Genomic DNA, 15,561 nt, shown 5'->3' on the forward strand with positions numbered 1-15,561 from the left:
GCAAACTCATCTCCTCCCCTCCCTCCCTACATCCCCCCGTCATGAAAAAATGCCACGGCTTCATTCAAACACAAAAACGGAAGGGTTTAGGAAGGATAAAACTTTCTCATCGGTTAATCTTTTCGAGCTGCTTGAAGGATGAAAAGATGTGAACGAAACGATGGTAATTTTGATCAAATCAACATATGTTATGTTAGGATAACTACACTGAAAGATGTACATATTCAAAAGCACGGAAATGGTGACTTAAACATCCAAATTTGTTTCTCTGTCTTGTCTTTCTCTTTTAAATCCAGTATAACAACATCAACTGCAGTACTTACTGTAGTATAACTACTCCTTTACACTAAGTGCCTTCTCAATTCAATTGAGATGATCGTACAACAGAATAAGACCGCATTCGAAATTAACAATTCAAAAATTCAGACAACTGCTCAGCTTACAGGATAGGTAATTAATTGAGTGTGTGTGTGTGAACATAAATTTTCTGTCATATCAAAGATTTATAGGGATTTAAACAAAACTGCTCTCGAACATTGAGTTAAACAGACATGATAACACCAACTCAGTGAAAGATGTTTAAGACTTTATAGTTGTATTATTTAACAAAGGGTATACGTTATTTAAATTTTTTAAGCATTAACTGTTTCGCTTTTTCTATGCTTTTTCTCAATTTTAAACTTTTAAACTAAAACAGTATTTCAGTCACCATCATTTCTATGTTGCCACGTCTTTATCCATTATCTACTCAGATCTCAAGCCTCAGATGCTCCGTCGGATCCCGATTGTCCTCGCCTGTATCCACCTCTTCCACCGCGGAATCCACGCCCACGTCCGCCACCTCGTAGGAATCCTCTTGGGGGTGGTGGCCCAGCATAAAAGGCCGGTGGACCCTCAAAGAATGAGGGCGGAGGTGGAGGTCCTCGGAAAAAGCCTCGGCCGGGCTGCCCTCTGAACATTCCTCTAGGAGGGGGAGGGGGTGGCATTGGTCCTCCGCGGAATCCGCCTCGGAATGGCTGGCCTCTTGGAGGCATCATTGCATTCTAAACAAATCTTTGAAGTCTTTTCAGTATCTTAAATTGAATATATCGATGTGTATTGCTCAGGCTTTCGACGTATGATCAGGCATTTTTCTAACAATCAACTATTTTATAACCAGCTACTGTAATTTAGTTGGTTACAGCAATAGCCACACTCGTTAAAAGGCCTATAACGCTGACCGTTAACTAATAAGATTACGAAAGGATGCTCCGAAAAGTGCATAATCCACATGAATATCATTTTTGACTAATTTTGAAATATCTAAACTGGCCCTAATTCAACGAGTCAAGTAAATGCATTCCGTCAAGTAAACGGACATTATTTGAACGCGCTGAAACGTCTAGCGGAAAACCCAGAAGTTTATAGCGGTATCTAGTCAAAAACAATACTCTATTTTGAATTAGAGCTATTTGCTATTTTGAAATAAACTCCCGTAAAAAAATAACTTACATATCCACCAAACATTCCTCCAAAATCATCTCTAAAATATCTGGGCGGAGGTGGCATAGGCGGTCCATACGCTCCACCACGGAATGGTGGCATTCCTCTCATTCCGCGCATTGGAGGTCCTCCTCTGAATCCACCTCGTGGATATCCACCGCCTCTGAATCCACCTCGCCCTCTTCCTCTCATTCCGCCTCGCATCTCATCCCCAGCTCCTTTCTCTTCCCCTTCGGCCCCGCTACTTTCATTGGTTACTCTTCGAGTACGATTAAAATATCTCCCTCGTCCACCCCCTCTGCCACGGAATCCACGTCCTCCTCTAAAACTGCGGGACCTGTCTGGGGCGTAGATGCTTCCCTGAACTGGTTCCCCATTTGGCCCTGTCACATTTGCAGCTTCGTTGCCTTTCAGACCCACCACTACATCGAATTCTACTTTCTCTCCGTCTCCGACACTTCGAAAAAACTTCTGCGGATTGTTTTTAACAATTGCAGTCTAAACAAAACAAACAACACCTGCTTTGCAAACGCACACGTTCGTACTTTATGCTAGGATACTTAATTCGGCCATATTACTTCAAATTCATTTCAATTTCGCAAACAGGCATTAAGGCACTGGATCACTTAGCGTGCGATTCATGAACTTCTGGTTAGTTTCCATGCCAGAAAATTGGTAACTCAGTCGAATTAAGGCAGAAACCCTTCATAAATTCTTTTATAAGAACTCCATGCGAAAAAGAAAGCCAGTCCGTTAAAGTAAGGCCAATTCAAAAAGTGAGCGTTCAAAAAAGCAAAACTCGAGAGCATTTTGTGATAGAAATTGAGCTTGAATTATCGATTGGGTATAATAATTTTCGTTTGCGTACGCTCCATATCAACCAAAACACAAACTTCGAGCAGAAATTGTAGTTTTCAAACTTCCTATAATTGCTCCAATATTTTGTCAATAAAAATATGAGACTATCGTGACGTTGGGTAGTTATATTATTGCAATGTATTTGGTGAAGTGATGTTTCTCACTGAATTGATTAAATGCGTAGTAACCTGGTTTTGTAACATAAGTTAATCTTTTAGCCAATATTAAAAGAGCCAGAGCGGCTTGAGTTTTTCTTCGCAGCAGTGCCAATTTTGGTTGTGTCTGCTTCGGATTAATACTTTTTCAAGACCCGGGGGTCGTATTTACATTTGAGTAATCATTGTATAAATACATAAAGATTAACTCAAGATAGATAGAACTTCTGGCGCGTGCCGGACAAAAAAGTGAACATAGAAAAGGGTACAATGTAAATATAAAATCCGGTTAGCACTATCACAAATTCCTGCGTTATGGGTAAATCAAATAACAAAAGATAACTAAGTGGTTTTTATAGCAATCAACTTGAGAAAGTTTACAGGATATCAATAAAGTAAATATACATTTTCTGATCCTAATAAGGAAGAAAAGTCAAGTCTATATATGCCCTTGAGATTATAGCAAATATAGAAATAAGACAATCAGTAAAAAGAGGGTTGAAATATATCAGTTATTATAAGGAACGTACTTTAGGGCGTTACAGAGACTTTGTCGAAACAGTTTTCGAATTTTCTTGAGCGCATCCCAATGCAATGTGTGTGGTATCCTTTAAAGATCCTTATGCCTAGAAAGAAACTGCACTTCAAAAAAAATCTTAAAAACAATTTAAAAATTTCATGAGTTTTAAAAACATTCAAAAAGATTGCCTCATTTTAAAAAAAAACAATTCATACAACGCGTCTTCTGAAACATTACAACATACAACTAACTAACAAATTAATGTCCGACAAATCAAAAAGGGCCAAAAAGGATAATAGCAAAAATCAGAAACATAACCGACTAACGTCGGGCGAATTACTCTCAAACGACCGGCGAACGGTTGGCTTCGTCAACAGCTAGCCACGGTTTAGTGACCTCAGGGCGCTACCTCTTTATCCCATTTCTTAAGACGAAAGTCAAATGGGTCAGACGAAAATTTCAAAACCATTTTCTGTCTCAAAAGTTCTGTCAAGTAACTCATCTCTTGAGACTTGAAAAGTTTCGTTGGCCAGTAATGGTCGTTAAACTCAGAAAAGGACAAAAAATATTGAAAAATTTTTCAAATTTTAACAAAATCTTGCTAGAATACAAAACATTAATTTCTTAAGAGTCATTTCATTGTCTTAAGAGACTAGCCGGTATCCCCGTTTCAAGCCTGAAATAGTTTCACAGGCTCATTAAGATCCATACACTTGGAACATAAAAAATTTCCAAAAATTTGAAAAGTTTAAATTTTATCCAAATATTACTTAAACTGGAGTAAAAGAATGTTGATCACCATCCCATTAACTCTAGAAACTATGCAGCAGCTTATTATCAAACCTTGGAGGACGTCCCATGGCATCTGTTGGCAAAAAATTGCAATTATAAAATTTGTGATATTAAAATTTTGAAGAACATTCCATTACTTACATCAATAAACTATGCAATAACCTATTATCAAACCCTAAAGGAAGCTCCGTGGCCCTTGAGGCTAGAGAAACCTAAAAAATGACAAATTTTAAAAACTTCAAAAAAATTGCAAGTTTTATTTAAAAAAATGCTAAACCTTGTGATATTTAAAAGTTGAACTTTAAACCATGACCAAATAAAATTTAACAGAACTTATTATCAAACACTAACGCTGAATAATGACTGTCAAAAAAATCAAAATGGCAAAAAAAATATGAAAAATTTGCTTGAATTCGTGATGTTAAAATCTTGCAAGACCTTCCATTTAATCTAAAAATTATTCAGTAACCTATTTTCAAACCCTAGAGGAGGTTCCTTGGCTCTTCAGGCTGAAAAAATTTAAAAAACGACAAAAAAAATCGAAAAAACTTTAAAAAAAGCAAATTTTATCAAAAATTGCTGAAATTTGGGACACTTTGGGACAAGTTGCTAAAATTTGGGACAAGTTGAAAAACTATTCCAGGGCAAATAAAATATTTTCAGAAAATTATTATCAAACCCGTTACGATGTTTTCTAGCCCCTGGGTCTGCAAAGACGTGAATAAGAGGAAAAAAGTCAAAAAATATGAAAAAATTGCAAGTTTTGTAGAAAAATTGTCAAAACTCGTGATGTTAAAATGTTGAAACCATTCCATTACCACTAGAAACAATGCAGTAACCTATTATAAACCCTAGAGGAGGTTCCTTGACACCTAGGACTGATAAAAAACAAATTTTCAAAAAGCTTGAAAAAATTGCAAAATAGTACAAATTTGCGTTTTTAGCAAGCGGTTGTTCGTCAGTAATCAGCCACGGGAGGGGAGAGGGGTGCACCGGGGGCTGATTGGGGGGAACACAGGAGTGGGGGCAACAGCGCTGTGGGGGGGCAATTGGGGGGGGTCAACATTGGGGGTGTCTTCAACCACTAAGAACCGCCCTTCACACCATAAGTATAAGTCTCCAAAAAAGTTTGAGCTGAAAGGCTCTAAGAGCACTTAATGCCCGCTGGGCTTTACCTGTTTATCCCGTTTTTGAGGACGAAAAGTCAAAAGCGTGAGCCGAAAAATTGCATAAAAGACCGACGGGACTAATATAATTGCTACAAACTTCGTTTGAGAGCAATTAAACATTTTCAAAATTAGTGGCGTCAAACAAAGAAAAACCACAGAACTACACACTGAAATCCTAATCGGAGCATAAAATCAACAAGCAGAAATAATAAAATTTAAATAAAATATTAAAATTCAGTTAGGTGAGAAATGGACAAAAGGAACAAAGGAATGATTTAAAAAAATCACCAGAAACCTATCAAAGGCAACCGATCGAAAATGCGATAGCTAAAGCTGAAGCCAGTTAATTGACGACAATTAAATTACACCGCATTAGAAGCAAAATTAGAAATATAAATTAAGAAGGCAAAGGTGATTTGCTTTCCAAAAACTGAGGTGAGAGAACATTTTCTTTTGAATGGATACCCGCAGTAAGTCAAGGAATTTCATTAGGACATCCGGTATGATTTCCTCGTTCGAGTTTTGCTCAATATTCGCCACGAATAACAATTTTCAACCTCAAAACAAAAACAAAACCGACTAACGTCGGGCGAATTGCTCTCAAACGACCGGCGAGCCGTTGGCTTCGTCAGCATCTAGCCACGGTTTGGTGAGGCAAATGCGTCAGCACCTTGAGAAAAGTCAAGGTAAATGCCTACAGAATGTTTTTTCTACAAACAATCCTAGTTCAGACGACGAGTGATTTCCTCTTTCATTTAGAAATGAAAAATTCCACTTTTTATATTGGTCTCCACTTATTAGCTGTAATTAACAACCCCGATAATGAATTACTTGATTTTTAGGATCTTTTCTGTTTCGGCAGCTTAGTTAGCATATATTTTATGATCCCCAGACGCACGTGCTATTTTCTTACATAGTAACGTGCTATTTAACAACATATAATTTGTTACTGGGGGTCATAAAAACACTGGGGGGCAAAAAGAATAGATCCGATTTTTAAAAGTAGTTTGGGTTTCAAAGAAACTGCGCTTTGAAAATATTTAGCTGAGTAGTTGATCCCATAAGTGTTCATTAATGGTAAATGGTTGATGCCAAGAACAATAAAAATGAGTTTCCCCTCAAGGATCTGCTTTAGGTCCCGTTCTTTCGTGCTATCACGTTCCATTGTGCCTAATTGATCATAACTAAAGAGGTTTATGTTTACTGTGGGAAAATATAATCGTCTGGAGAAATATAATTGCCCCGATTTGAAAAACTTATGCACACAACGCTGCCGATTAAAGAGTAACTAAAGTTGCCCTAAAATCTAAAATACAGAAAAAGCCATTTTTATTTTGTTTCATATGGATCAAAAGAAACTAAGTGGAAAAAAAAACTTGCTCTCACCTGGTGAATAAAAATGTCCTCCTGTGTATCATCACGATTTATAAATCCATATCCATTTCTCACATTGAACCATTTGACAACTCCGGTGACTTTCTCCGCTGAAATGCACGACCCTCGATCTACATCAGTGAAAATTTTCAATTGGTTTTTACCCCTAAATAACCTACCAATTATTTTCCTGTCAGCCAGCCCATCTTTGATGTTACTGGTGTTACTTTGAGGTTGTTGATCTTTAACCTCGGCTGCTGCGGTCATTTTGATGTTACAAGGGCCCTAAAAGATGTTCAAAGGATCTTTCAAAACTCACATTCACTTTTCGTCATCAATTCAAACACAAGTGAAAATCTGAGTTCGGCCCGTGGAATGGAAGGATCCATGCGTAGTTCAACCAAACCCTGGAATTTCCTTGATAGGTCGAGCCAATTGAAAGAAGATTCTTTCTGAAAGCTAGCCACAAAACGATCTGTTCACGAGATTAGTGAAATTAGTCAGCAATATATGGATCACTTTTGCTTCGAATCTGAATTTGAATTTGGGTGTTGAGCTTATTCGAAAATTTGAAATCTAAACTTTCACAATCAAAAATACAATCAGTGCTTAGATGCAACTTCTAGCAGATCCTTGATGGGGAATTCTTGTCAAATAAGACTGAACAGAAATCAGGAGTAGCACAAGGAGACAAACTCTCACCACTCTTATTTAGTTTATTCATAGCTGACTTATATTTTGAGTTGAAATGCAAGGCTCTAGATGTTATATTTTAAGCTGATGACTTAGTACTTGGGAGATATAGCCAATGCCAACTACAACAAAAGTTGAATTATCTGAACACGTATTGTAGCAGGAATTATTTGAAAATTAATGTAAACAAGACAAAATGCATAAAATTTAGAAGAAAAGGCCGTTTAGCTGTCGATAAAAAATTCTATATATCGAAAAGAGAAGTTGAATGTACTAACACCTTTTGTTATCTAGGTGTAATTTTTTCAAGCACGTTATCTCCCAGTCATCATCTAAAGCATCTAATGAACAAAGCTTATCAGTCAGTAGCTTCAATAAACCAAAAACTAAATCTACAGAAGGTCAACTTCAACTCAGCACAACAACTCTTCAATTCAATTGTTTTTCCAGCCTCAACTTACGGATTAGAGACGTACGTCGATGAAATTTTTGAAATCGAAATAAAATAACATTACCGGAAAATAGAAGCCGTTTTTTGGAAAAGTTGGCGCGGAGTAAGCAAATATACCTCAACCAAAACGCTTTTAAACAAATTGATGTTTCATGATATACATGGATTAAAAGACTGCCCGACAAAACACAGGAGAGTAATTGCCAAGTTCTATGCCAATGGACTGCACAATTATTTTTGTTGCATGGAAGGTTGTTACCAATGGGAGAAAAACCAACGTGTGTTCAGATTTTGCAAAAGAACTCTTTTATCAACGGACCATATTCTTAATTGTAGTCACTTTTTAAAATTGACACCTTTACAAAAGTTCTATAAACTCTTAGACAATTAAATTTAATTTTTGTTTTCTGAATCTGTAAATTATTTGGACAATTTGTCAGTGTGAACTAATGCAAAACTCAACCTTCTTCTAAGCCAAATTTTTTTTAAAAAAAAGCCGTTTTTGGGAAAAATTGGTGCAGAGTAAGAAGTGCACCTCAACTACAACGCCTTTAACAAGTCGATGTTTCAAGTTATGCACGAATTTAAAGACTGCCCACCGAAACCCAGAGAACAAATGCCAAGTTCAATGCCTATGGAGCGCACAATAATTTTTGTTGTATGGAAGGTTGTTACATGTGGAGGAAACATGTGTGTAAATTTTGCGAAAGAACTTTTATCAACCGATATTCATTATTGTCACGTTTTAAACACGACACGTTTGCAAACTCTTGGACAATTAAATTTAAAGTTTATTTCTGATAACTAAATAATTTCGACAATTTGTCAGTAATATCTGAGGCTTAATTCAATCTTCTTAGAGAAACTTTTCGCTATTTATAGCAACTTTATATTTTGAGTTGAAATGCAAGGGCTATGTGTTATATTTAACGCCGACGACTTAATACTTGGGAGCCACAGCCAATGCCAACTATAAAAACATTTTGAATAATTTGAACCCGTACTGTGGCAGGAACTAACTGAAAATCAAGGTAAATAAGACAATGCAAAAAATTCAGAAGAGGTGGCCGTTAGCCTGTCGCTGAAATATATATATATATATATATATATATATATATATATAAATATATACACATATAAATACATATATATATATACACATATAAATACACATATATATACATATATATCAAATTTACTTACACCTGTTATCTAGATGTAATATTTTCCAGAACATTATCCCCCAGTCATCATTTAAAGCATCTAATAGATAAAACTATCAGTCAGTAGCTTTAGTAAACCAAAAACTAAATCTCCAAAAAATCAAATTCAACTCAGCCCAACAACTTTAAAATTTTTTTGTTTTTCCGACCTCAACCAAAGTACTAGAGACCTAAGTCGACGGAGTTTTCGAAATCGAATTTAAACAACATTATCGAAGAATAGGCCGTTTTTTATAGAAGTTGGTGCGGAGTGAGCATGTACACAACCACAACACTATTAAATAACGATTACTATTAAAACTCCTGAACCAAGAAATAAACCGTGTTGAAAAAAACCGTAAAGTATTCAAGGACAAACTTAAAACAAATAGAAGTACATATAGAGAGACGGTGAGACCAGAACTGACGCCATCCGCTGTTAGCAGCACATTTTCAAAATAGACAATGGAGAACGGGGGTCTTTCCAATTACAGCCCCCAATGAAATTTTAGACCCCTTATAGTATAAATACCATGATTGAGGGGGGGGGGGCTATAGGTTATCTGACCACTAAGCTGGTGGGGCTATAAAAATAGTAGCCGCCCGTGCGCAATACTTTATGTCCTTGGCTAATTGAGCAATGTACTTGGCTAAAATGCAAAGTTATAAGTTAAATCGTTAAGTAGATTATGGTGAAGAAAAGTTGGTTTAATCAGACTAGATTTAATAGAGTGGTTAGCTCTGATGGAAGATTGGTGGTCAATGAATGAATTTATCCCTCGCTTTAGTCGGTACCCAATATCGGTTCTATCGTTGTGGTAAATTAACCAAGTCAACAAAGATATGTCAGTTTTGTTGATTACGCTCGAAGTCCGAGCTTTGCCTAATCACAGGTCTAATTTCTTTTCTGACACCTATCAACCTTGTGTCAGCCATTAATCAGGTAATAAATCAAATTTTAAACTAAATCTTTAACCTTAAAACCCAAGGTTTTTAGTACGTTTTTTTTATACGGGTGACACTCACACTGCCCCTTCTTAACAAGAATAGAGTGCACCACTCACTCAAAATTCAACAATATTTTCATTCAAAGATCTTGTCATGTGAATGTCTTACTAAACAAAATGTTTGTAGCTTCATATGGACAGTATAATTATCAGTTTTGGTTGTTCATAGTTTTTTCTGCCTCGTCAAGTCCAAATATATTGTACGCTTCCCGTGCCGGATCATTTGTCAGATTTTGATATGCCCGGTTGATGGTCCTGAAGAATTTTTTGTCTCCACCAGCATCAGGGTGCGTCAACAGGCTCATTTTTTGATAATGTTTCTTGATCTGATCTCTTAAAGCAGATCTTTTTACCAACAAAATCTCTTATAGCGTTGCAGGCCGGTTCATAATGTTTTTGTCCCGAATCTCGAATAAACATTTCTCCGTGGCCTTTGTTTTGGCTTTTTCGTTCCTATGAATACTTTTTTGTCGATCAATGAGAGAATCTTTTCTTCGGCATTCGTTGGCGAAATACTGATTGCAGTGTTCCAGCTTCTCAAGCTCTGACCTCAATTGGTGATTTAATTTCTCCATATTTTCGATGGCTTTGCCCTTCTTAGCAACTTTGACTTTCAAATCGGCCAACTCTTGCTTCAATACCTCAATGGATTGCTCCTGTTCAGCATTTTTGGCTGCTGCTGCCTCTTTGTTGCCTCATTGGTATTTTTGCAATAGTTATCCAGTTCCTGTCGAAGCTCGACGAGGTTTTTTGACGTGAAGAATTAGTACTCTTCAAATTCTCTAACTGTGAGCACTGGTGTTGCAGTTCTACTTCAGTCTGCAGTGCACGAGACTGAATATTGGCTGATGCCAGATGGTGTAGCGTCGATACTTTCTGAGTCCGCGACAGACAAGATTCCACTCGATACACTCCCGGCAAAAGCTCGGAATTAACTTTCCACATTTTTGGCATGTAGTATACATATTCACTAATCTGTGAATTCTCGTTACCAGCTGTATTGCATAAAAAACCACTTTTGCTTCTAAAGTTTCTCAATATTTTCAATCTTGAACTCAAGATTTTCCATTTTTTTGGTCTCGAAATCGAGACGTTCCTGTTTTTTTTTGGTCTTGAAATCAAGACACTTTTTTGGTCTCAAACTCGAGACGTTGCCTTTCTTTTTTTTAGTCTTGAACTCAAGACAAAATTTTTTTAGTCTCGAACTCGAGACGTTGCCCTTTTTTTCTTTTTTTAATTTTTTTGTTGGTCCTGAACTCAAGACAAGTTTTTTTTTTAAAAAACTGACTCTTTGAAGGACTCTTTTTATTCAATCATTTTCTTTTGTTCTCGGCGTTCTTTTATTAATTTTAGTAATTGATTATACTTACGTGTTCCCGTTATGGGGTCAAGATTTCGCAATAGTTGTCGCCAAGATGCTCCATTAGTAACTAATCATAAATTTATGAACAATTTTTGAAAGTTTTTCACAAATTGAAAAACGAGGTAGACTGTTAATACTGACACAGCAATGTCCTTCGCTTTTAACCAAATGTATGAGCTTTCGGTTCTTAAATTTCGAAAAAATTGTTATTTCATTTGTTAGAAAAAATTATTGTTGGAACTGATCGTTCCAGTGAATAAAATTTTCTTGACTGTATTTTCCATCCGAATCTCGGAATGCTTCTTGACTGATAATTCCTTTACTATTATGGCAAATTGTTTGAGCAATTTGACTCTGTTTTACGTCTGATATGGAGAAAAAGTTGCGATGCAGGTTTTCAACACTTACATTTAAATTACTATTCATCGACCACTGATATATCTCACGATTGATTTCCTTCAGAATTTCTCCATATTGTTGAAAACTGCCGTCTTCTAATTTGACAACATTTGGGTACAGCGGGTTGCATGCAGAGATTGTATAATTATGATACAAAGTTTTTGGTAATAGGGTCCTTATATCAAATAGAAGAGAAATTCTGACCCTCTACAAACACAGGAACTTCTTCTGTGCAAAAAAGAAGTTTAGTTATTGTTGCTACCATCTTTGCTCTTTTATGAACATATAACACAGATCCTGCTCTTTCGACGTGAGTTGCTTTCTCCAAGAGCTTTACTGATGGACTAACAATGTTTTTTGATAATTCAATCATAGTTTGAATTTTTAGTTGTTGAAACTCGCATTGAAGCGTTCTAATTTTCAATAAAAGGTTCCTCCCTCTATGAGAAGTTCAAAATTTAAGGTGTCAACAACGCTTTAAAGAAACATTTCCATGGTTATTTTATGTTTACCAGTTTTCAGTTCTCAACTTTCCTCGGAGTAAAAACACCTGGAACTCCGGTTGCTTTCTCCGGCTGTCCACACAAACTAATTGCTTTTTCCTCTAAGATTTCTATAGCAAAATCTTCATATTTGTTTTTGTGTAAAATTTTTCCGCTGATAAAAGGGGTCTTGTGGTTACCAAAAATTATTGCAGGGCCCCTTATTAAAGTGTTTGATCGTTTGACATGTTTGCTTACCCTAATTTTCAAAAAAATAGTTTACTAAGTCCTCTTCAAAATATGTGGTTTTGATAAAAAACAGTTTTCTTGAAACCTAGGGGATCCTTGAAATTTCTTTGTACCAACTTTCCCCAAATTATTCCGATGTAAATTTTTGCATTAATTGCCACATTTCCAATAAATTTTTGTCCTATAGGTGAAGTCCACTCTACGGGCTCCGCACACATAGCGCCTTTGCGCCCATTTTTTGTCATGAAGCATTGACTATGCTCTTCGACATAAGTGGTTTCACTGGTCTGTCGTAAAAGCTCTTCAGTTACCGACCTGTTGACTTTAAAAGTCCTATCTCCAAAACCAGGTATTGCAAAGTTTTTGTTCTGCCAAATATTCCTGCAATTTCCCTCTTTTAAAGGGTATATTGATTTTAATAAAATCGAATTTTCTGCAAGAAAAACGACATCGTCATATACGTTGCTTTTTTTAAGTGCCGACACCGTATATACCGCTTCTTACATGCAAAATTTTAGTTTTATCTCAGGTTGAACCTCAGCATATAACAAAGTACCTTCTTCTTTTGTTTCCGATACTCGGATTTTGTTATCACAGTTTGTACTGTGATCTATAGAAAAGATCTTTGTTGATAAGATATTGTCAAAATCATAACCGTATAACTTGATACAAGGTGATGGAGAAGCAAAAATGCCTAGCAATGCCAGATACAAACATAGTGATACTTCATCACACGATGCTCCGGACGAACTCGTCTTTCTTTTCGGTTCCATTTTTTCTTTCTGGATTTTCCTGAAGCAAAAACATCAGTTTCTTGGCTGCTTAAGTACTCTTCATCTTGCTCAGTAAAGTAATTTTTTAGTTTCTCAGGCACAGATTTCAATCGGCTGCTAGACCTTGCCTTGTAGCCATTTTGGGTGCCCTGGGATCACTATTAATCTTTTCTTTAGTACTTTTTGTTTTACTACTAGATTCCTGTGGCTTCTTTTCTGGTTTTGGAATTTTTGTTTCTGCTGCTTTTTTTTCCAGTGTACTCTGTACGTTTTGATGAAGTTGCACTTCTTCCCACGGCAACATTTTGTGCCTTCTCTTTCTCTTTAGAGTTTTCTTGCTCTGATTCTTTAGCTTCATTCTCAGACATGTCATTGTAACAGTTTGTGAATCGATAGCATGCTCAGCTTCGGGTTGATTTTCTGTGTTTAGATTGCTTTCATTGTCTGTTGATGATTCTATTTCAATTATATCGCCATCGTCTGAGCTGTTCAAATCGGTATTCCTCTGCTCCTTAATGGTTGTTTCTCGTTTCGCCTGAGGCTCTGGCGTGAATGGCTTTTTTTATTTTTTCAGTCGGTCGAAAAGGACCTCGATAGCTTTCCTCGTTCTTTTATCTTCTACCTTGAAACTCAAATCGTTTATACTTTCAACAATTATGTATAGTCTTCTATTGAAAGAAGTAAAATTTCTTGTTTCTCTTTTTTAACCGTTGGGTTGAAAACTAAAAGTTCTTTACCACTTTTATAGTTCGGTCCATACCTACTGCGATCATAATAGGTCTTCTGGCGTTCTTGTTCGACATACATAGAGTTTCCTGTAGTTCCTGTTTTATTCTGAAAACATAGTCATTTGGTGTTGAATATTTGCGGTCTGTTTTTTGCCTCTTGATTGGGTAAAGCTATGGCTTCGTACCACGTACTGAATTGATCACCGATAAGCAAAATGAACTTGTTTCTCTGAGACTCGGGAAGTGAACCCAAGATATCAAGAGATACTTGCCAAAATTGATGACTAGGTTTCCATTTTGTGAGTGAATGCCGATGTTTCTGCTTAGTGCCTTTCCTTTTTAGGCACTCGTAACAGCTTTCTATCCAGTTTCTTACTTCCGGTCTCATGCACTGCCAATAAAACTTTTCATAAGCCCTTTGGTAGGTTTTCTCAATCCCAAAGTGACCTGCGCTAGGAGAGTCATGCAACAGCTCAAGCACGTTGGACACTCTCTCCCATGGTACAAACATTTGGTAAACAGTCTCAAAGTTTGGTTCTCTTTGGTGTTTACGACACAAAATCCCGTCTATGAGACAAAGATTTGTACACTAAACTCAGTATTTCCATAACTCTTTTGATGCTCCATTTTTCATCTGCCGTGATTCCGGTCGTTTTTTGTTTAGTACCGGGAGTATACTTCTTTGATTAGTTTGTCATTTTGCTGCAAATCTCGCAGTTTTACTCTCTGCAGTTTGTCTAATTGCCAACCTCGACTAACATAATGGGTATTGTCTTGCTCTGCGTCAATCCCAATAGCGTTAATAAAAGCTATTTGTTCATCTTCATCTGTGTTTACGCGCGACAGACAGTCTGCGTGTGGGATTTTTTTTTGCCTGCTCTGTGCTTGATGTCAAAGTTAAGTTGCCCCCAAGTTTCTCTGTCGATCTTGCAACCATACCGTCTGGTTCTTTTAAACTATAGATCCAGACACGGGTCCGTTATAATTAAAATGTGCTGACCAAGTGTATAGTTTTTAAATTGCTTGGTAAAATGAACAATTGCAAATAATTCCCGCTTAGTGGCTGAAAAATTTCGCTGACTTTTACTCAGAGTTTTGCCAGCATATGCAATAACTCTAGCCTCCGTTCCTTGTTTTTGGGTAAACATTGCTTCATTACCTGTCAACGAAGCATCCGTAGTTAAAGTATACGGATCCCTATTGCTTAGATATCCTAAAACTGGGGCGTATAAAAGCTTCTTATTAACTCGGCTACCGCATTTTTGCACTCTGTACTCCATTCAAATTTATTTGAGCTCTTCAGTAAACTGTAAAAAGGTACTGCTGTTTTTACGAAACCCGGAATAAATTTCCGATAGTAGCCCACAAGGCCTAGAAAGGCCCTGACGTCCTTCAGGGACGATGGTTCTTTCATTTCTTTCTATCGCTCTTACTTTCTCTGGGTCGACCTCGAATCCACTCTCGGATATAATGTGCCCCAAGAAGCTGACACGTTTTTGTAAAAAATTGCGTTGTGATCCCTTAATCTTTAATCCATTCTCCACTAAACTTTGGAAAACCAGTTCTAATCGTTTCAGATGTTCGTCGAAATTTCTTCCGAAAGCGATAACGTCATCTAGATACACTAGAGCTTTTTCATAAAAAAGGCCAGCAAAAATTAACTCCATTAGGTTTTGAAAAGCACCCAGAGCAGACGCTATCCCATAGGGAGTCTTTTCTACTTATACAGGCATAGAAGCGTTATGAAAGCTGTTAAATTCTGACTCTCTTCCTCGATCGCCATCTGAAAGTATTCCGAAAAGAGATCCATGTTCGAGAAGTACATATTTCCCTCCACTGAATCAATAACCTCCTTAATTCGTGG

At 36.8% G+C, this 15,561-nt stretch overlaps 2 protein-coding genes across 2 annotated transcripts in view; both read right to left on the reverse strand.

Moving 5' to 3' along the window:
- Positions 1–15,561, reverse strand: part of LOC142341457 (exosome complex component RRP46-like) — a 360,653-nt gene that overhangs the window by 284,918 nt on the left and 60,174 nt on the right. The gene's annotated exons all lie outside the window — the stretch shown is intronic.
- On the reverse strand, positions 150–6,717 carry LOC142341455 (uncharacterized). The gene is made up of 4 exons (XM_075392410.1): positions 6,530–6,717; positions 6,363–6,460; positions 1,492–1,980; positions 150–1,043 (listed from the first exon to the last, which is right to left on the reverse strand). The coding sequence occupies exons 1-4, from the start codon at positions 6,615–6,617 to the stop codon at positions 756–758; spliced, it is 963 nt and encodes a 320-aa protein (XP_075248525.1). The 5' UTR covers positions 6,618–6,717; the 3' UTR covers positions 150–755.

Source organism: Convolutriloba macropyga, chromosome 6, assembly GCF_964194025.1.
Source record: "Convolutriloba macropyga chromosome 6, txConMacr16.3, whole genome shotgun sequence".
Classification (NCBI taxonomy): Eukaryota; Metazoa; Xenacoelomorpha; order Acoela; family Convolutidae; genus Convolutriloba; species Convolutriloba macropyga.

Excerpts from the sequence above, each read along its gene's own strand:
- LOC142341455 (XM_075392410.1), bottom strand. The coding sequence starts at position 6,617 with ATGACCGCAGCAGCCGAGGTTAAAGATCAACAACCTCAAAGTAACACC. Across the intron at positions 6,461-6,529 it reads GGCTGACAGGAAAATAATTG|CGGAGAAAGTCACCGGAGTT; the intron begins GTAGGTTATTTA and ends CGTGCATTTCAG. Across the intron at positions 1,044-1,491 it reads GAGGAATGTTTGGTGGATAT|AATGCAATGATGCCTCCAAG; the intron begins GTAAGTTATTTT and ends AGATTTGTTTAG.